The sequence below is a fragment of the Sinocyclocheilus grahami genome, unplaced genomic scaffold (assembly GCF_001515645.1).
Source record: "Sinocyclocheilus grahami isolate Dianchi unplaced genomic scaffold, SAMN03320097.WGS_v1.1 scaffold2781.1, whole genome shotgun sequence".
NCBI lineage: Eukaryota > Metazoa > Chordata > Actinopteri > Cypriniformes > Cyprinidae > Sinocyclocheilus > Sinocyclocheilus grahami.
Window position 1 is genome coordinate 20,766 of NW_015507958.1, and position 6,251 is coordinate 27,016.

A 6,251-nucleotide genomic window follows, 5' to 3' on the forward strand; every position below is an offset into this window, starting at 1 on the left:
TTACAAAAAATTAAAGTTTCTACAATATATTTAGTAGTAGCTATAATAAATAACCCAAACTCTGACCTGTGAGGTAAGATCTCATTTAAACCACAGTGATCAAATATACATTCAAATATATAGCAAATGGGGCGTTTCTTATCAGTTCATTGGTCATTATTTTATATTGTGAAATACAATGTTTGTTTTTGTTTTTTTAAAGAGGGGAAAACAATGGCAGAATCTTCACCATCACCAAAAAAACCAAGCAAAACCAGGAGGCAGAGTATGGATGAACCTCCATGTATGTCAATAACCCAGAAAATAATGACTTACTGCATGAATGACTTACACTCTTCTTATATAGTAATATTGAAAATATGACCAGATGACCTCTTGCAAATTTCAAAGTCACCACTGTTTGTATCTAGACAGTCTTTACATTCAACCCGCTTCAGTTTGTGCATTATGGTATTCTTCATGAACACTTGTTGATTATTTTCCTTCTCTATCTGTCTCCATTTAAAATAGTAATCATCATCATTTCAATCATTTCAATAATTTATAAAAATACCTACATTTCAATCAAAAAGACTTTAAGATGATTAGAAACTTGAATTTATTGTGTGTTTCATGTGTGTCCGAACTAGTAGTTTATGTGATTTATCTACATTTTTTTTCTTTCTAGCAATGCCATCCTCCAGTGGTCCACTGACTGAGGAGCTTCAGTGCTCTATATGTCTGGATGTGTTCACTGATCCAGTCACGACTCCATGTGGACACAACTTCTGCAAGATCTGTCTGAATAAGTGCTGGGACGACAGCCAGACCTGCAGCTGTCCATACTGTAAAGAAACATTCAAGCAAAGACCTGATCTCAAGATTAATACCTCACTCCGAGAAGTTGCAGATCACTATAAAAAGAAAAGTCCTGAGAAAACAACTGAAGTTCTGTGTGACATCTGTGAGGAGAGAAAGCTGAAAGCCCTGAAGTCGTGTCTGGTGTGTCAGAGCTCTTACTGTGAAACTCACCTGGAGCGTCATTTGAGAGTGGCAGGTTTGAAGAAACACAAACTGATGGATCCTGTGAGTAATCTGGAGGACTATATATGTCAGAAACACGAGAGACCTCTGGAGCTGTTCTGTAGAGATGATCAGACCATCGTCTGTCTGTGCTGCACTGATGGAGATCACAAGAACCACAACACTGTGTCTTTAGAAGAGGTGAGAACTAAAGACTATCCATAATAAAACAGTTCACTTATGAATTAAAATATAAACTTATGAATAATTATTTACTCACACTCATGTCATTCTATCAATTAAATGTTCTCTGTTTATAGACTCAGCTGATGATCCAAGACACACAGCAGATGATCCAGGACAGAATCAAGAAGATTCAAGACATCAAACATTCAGCAGAAGTCAGAAAAGTAAGTGCTTGTTAGTGGTTGCTTAATGGACACATGCATTTAGATATAATTAATGTCAGTAACATGCATTGTGCAGCATGCAGACAACTGCACTAATAATTTGTTGATTGACCTGATTGAGCAGAGAAGCACAAAGAGGGAGAAAGCAGCCCGTGTCGAGCTCTTCACTGATCTCATCCGCTCCATTGAGAGATGTCAGACTGAACTGCTGGAGACGATGGAGGAGCAGCAGAAAGCAGCAGAGAACCAGGAGCAAGAGCTGATTGAAGAGCTGGAGCAGGAGATCACTGAGCTAAAGATGAGAAACACTCAGCTGGAGCAGCTTTCACGGACTGAAGATCTCATTCCAGTAAGTGAACATCTCTCTGATCAATGATAATGCAGTATATGACAGCATAACACTCCCCATGCTGAAGGATTTCTCCTCTCTCCTGTAGATTTACTCATCCCTGTGCAGCCCCAGAAACAGCAGGAACTGGCCTGAGATCAGTGTGGACACTCATGAGAGTCTGGAGACTCTGAAGACAGCTCTGACTCAACTGAAGGAAACTATAGGTGATAAACTTTATCAAACAAGTGCATCTATACATACAGTACATTGATCAAATAAAAACATGATGTACACATACACAAGAATTGTACACAATTATTTTAATATAGCTTTAATGCTTGTCTGAAATTCCACACATAAAATATCTCAAAGATCTGCTGATGTTTTATTGTCGTGTGTCTCTGCAGAGCTGAAGTGGATGCAGCATTATGCAGGTACAGTGTGCTGTCTGAACTACACTAGATTACATTCATACTCACAGCTGCATTACTGCGTCACAATATGATTAAATCTGGATTAAATATTACAAAAATCATCATCACAAAATATCTGCATTGTTAAGTTGTGATTGATATTCTGTGTTTTCTCAGTGGATGTGACTCTGGATCCTGATACAGCTCATCCTAAACTCATTCTGTCTGATGATGGAAAACAAGTGAGACATGGAGACATTAGACAGAAACTCCCAGACAAACCAGAGAGATTCGATACATATATCTCTGTCCTGGGAAAGGAGGGATTCTCCTCAGGGAGATTTTATTTTGAGGTGCAGGTGAAGGGAAAGACAGACTGGGATTTAGGAGTGGCCAGAGAATCCATTGACAGGAAGGGAGATATCCCACTGACTCCCAGTAATGGATACTGGACTGTGGTTCTGAGGAATGGAGATGAATATAAAGCCTGTGCTGGTCCTTCTGTCTCTCTGTCTCTGAGAGTGAAGCCGCAGCGGGTCGGTGTGTTTGTGGATTATGAGGAGGGTCTGGTCTCCTTTTATGATGTGGAGTCTCGCTCTCATATCTACTCTTTCACTGCTCAGTCTTTCACTGGGAAACTCTATCCATACTTTAGCCCATACTTTAATGATGGAGGTAAAAACTCAGGCCCACTGATCATCACAGCTGTCGATTAAGGCAGTGGTTCTCAAATTTTTTACAGTGGTGTACCCCCTGGGGCATTTAACATTCTTCTGCGTACCCCCTCTCTTCCACTTAGACCGCAGTCACACCTTTTCTATTAAAGGACAATATTTGCACCCTTAAACTGATTTACAGGTGCATTTTTTTTCCTTTATAGAGGCAGATATTTTATATCCCTATTAATTGTATTTAATGTTTTATGTCATATTCTTAACATTTCATTAAGTGTATTATTCATATAATAAATAAAGTGATGTCAAATCAAAGTGATACTTGTAGATTTAAAAATAAAACAGCCAATATGTTATGGATATGGACAGACCCTTGACCCCTCGATTTTGACAGAGGGAGTCTGCTTTATATGCACACTTCAGGCCGCTCCATAGACCACAGTACAACACGATTATGACATCATCGCATATCTTGTTTAATTTATTCCCACCCCAAATAACCCTATAATATATAAATTATAATTTTTTAAACATTTATAACAGTCCAAGCATACCTATATACATATAGAATGCTGCCGCAAACAAATTTGTAAGGGAAAAAATGTAAACAACAATGACATCATCGCATATCTTGTTTAATTTATTCCCACCCCAAATAGCCCTATAATATATAAATTATAATTTTTTAAACATTTATAACAGTCCAAGCATACCTATATACATATAGAATGCTGCCGCAAACAAATTTGTAAGGGAAAAAATGTAAACAACAAACCAACTCCATGAGGATTCTAAGTGACCAAGGGCTTAGGATGTTCCAGTTCAGCACATTCCAAGGGTTCCTCCAGTAGTGTGCACTCATGCAATGTAATCAATGATGTACATCCGAGTAAACGAGAAGGAGGAAAGTTTAAGAGTGAAGGGCATAAAGAAATGGACTGGAACACAGCCAAAATGTTCACCTGCTGCCTAATATCCCACCCACTAACAGGTGCCGTGATGAAGAGATAATGTTATTCGCTTCACCTGTCAGTGGTCATGATGTTATGCCTGATCGGTATATATATATATATATATTGTTTTATGGTGCTAAATATCCTACACCTTCTACCTTTATTTTATTACCTTATTTTATTATTCTCAGGTTAGGCAAAGTAAGTCAAATCTGTCCTATCTCATAATCATCTGAGTTCATACTTACAAAATAGGTCACAGAAGACTTCTCCATGGTCTGTTCTTAACTATAAATCAATGCCAGGGTAGGCAGACTTGTGTTATATAAATACAAGTCAGTTTATTATTACAATTAATAAGTAAGCAGTACAAATATTCTACAAGTACTGCATATAAGTATTAAATAAAGTATAAATCTGAAAAAGTTCTTTGCTCAAGGCAATATCAGTGATGGTTCTGGTGCCGGAGAAGCTCTTCAGATCTCAAAGCAGCATCTGTTTTCATCATCACTTCAGTCTTTTATAGACAGCAGGTGGATTCCAATGTATTGTAACATCATACTGGAAATCCCCTAAGAAGTTGTTTATAAAAGGCCTTGCATCTTCTCATTTTTCTTCTTCGGGATTCTTTGCACTGCTGTCTTTTACACTTCGTTTGAAACACACCAGCTGAGGTAATGCCCACCTTCTTTTTCTTCAAAGCTCTTGCTTATACATGTTATAAACGTTTTCTTAATAATTTTTTAAAACAACAAGTGTGGTGTTTTACTTAATAAACCACTTTCTCAATAAAACAAATATAAAACAAATACAATAACGTGTGGTGTCTTTCTTAATAAACCACTTTCTCAATAAAACAATACCAATAACAATTGTATTTGGTTACAATACAAAGGTATTACATAAAAAACAAAGGCATACTTGCAATAGGACAATTCCTTAATTTCCTCTACAAAATGCAGCAGTTACATATTTGTCTGTATGAGGCCTTCCCAGGAAATAAACAAAATAATACACCCTTAGACATAATATATTAACTAAATACATTAAACAATGAGGTAATTGTATTCTTATGCATATTGCACAACATCCCCCTTGTGCATTTAATCTGACTCATTGTAATTCTTGCTTTCAGTTTTTGACCATTTTCCTCTTGATCAAAGTTTATCCTTTACATTTGTACATAACACATTGTTGCTTTGGAACACATTTATTTAATATTCCATCCAGGGTCGTCTGTTTTTGTCTCTTAACTTAACCTTTTTAAGTCAGAGTCTCACCGGGGTTTTTTTTTTTTTGTACTCTGCTTTACTGCCATCACACATTAATTTGTACCTCATCAGTTCTCCTTAGTAATTGAATGTTAATCAGTTGCCTTTTTGGTACCTTCACATTGAAACACGGCCCCTTCCAATGACCAGACAATCTCTACAGACGTCAGTCAAAGGAATCATTGTTTAGTATAAATACTTCTCCCTGGGCCGCTGGTTTCACTGTCAAGTTCAAGCAAAGAGGTTATTTGACTTCTTCTAGTCCATTAATCACTTGGTATTACAATACCTTCATTACATTTAAAACTTCAATAGTGTATTTGGCAATTAAAGCACAAACAATTGACTGATTTTCTGACCTCTGGCTGGAACTATTTCAAAACTTACATTGTCACATACTTCATTATTATTACTAGCTTATTTGCCCTTAGAACACATTCTACAGACAGTAAATATTATTTAATAATTATGTTTACTAACATGCATTTCATCCAGGTCTCCACTGGTATCCGTTCTCATATGCTGCTTTGCAGTAGTTGATCCTTTTCTGCCTGTCCATATAATTACATACAGTATATGCAGTCTCACAGGCCTTCACAAATGCTATTAAAGCTTGTATTGGTCTTATTTTCTTATTTCTTTTAAAAGTTTACAATTTAAATTTCAAATAAAGACCATGTTTTCCTTAGTTTTTTCTTTAGTCTTTTAACCAGACCATCTGTATTTGTATCTGTATTACACACATAAGTTACTCTGCAGTCTCAATGGAAATAAACAAAAATGGAGATGTAAGCATATATTTCTTCACCTTGTACATTACAATCCATTTATATATCCACATATCGGCATACAACACATACCAACCTATAATGTATTAACTCCTTTCCTTTATGTCACCTCTTTCAAAAATGTTGTCAAATGATTTATTTAAGTACGGTCATTCTGCATTTATAACTGCCTTTCTTCCCTCAATATTTTCGTTGTCCAAACCCTTTTTTTTTTTTGTTAAATCATAGCTCCTTATCTTTTAAATATCTCCCCATATTCTATGCAATTTTGTTGAGTTTCTCTTATTTTGAGTCTATATTATTAATGTTACTTTATGAGGTCTCATAGCACCTACTCTCCCGGGTGAAGGACGAACCTAATACATGTCATTGTCTGAAAACTGTTTTACTCTCTTCCTTAACTTTTCAG

The 6,251-nt window shown here is 36.3% G+C and overlaps 1 protein-coding gene across 1 annotated transcript; it reads left to right on the plus strand.

The window, feature by feature from the left end:
* Positions 1-213: 213 nt before the first annotated feature.
* On the plus strand, positions 214-2,872 carry LOC107575646 (E3 ubiquitin-protein ligase TRIM39-like). The gene is made up of 7 exons (XM_016262009.1): positions 214-283; positions 668-1,203; positions 1,323-1,412; positions 1,537-1,761; positions 1,850-1,967; positions 2,151-2,177; positions 2,334-2,872. The coding sequence occupies exons 1-7, from the start codon at positions 214-216 to the stop codon at positions 2,870-2,872; spliced, it is 1,605 nt and encodes a 534-aa protein (XP_016117495.1).
* Positions 2,873-6,251: the final 3,379 nt, after the last annotated feature.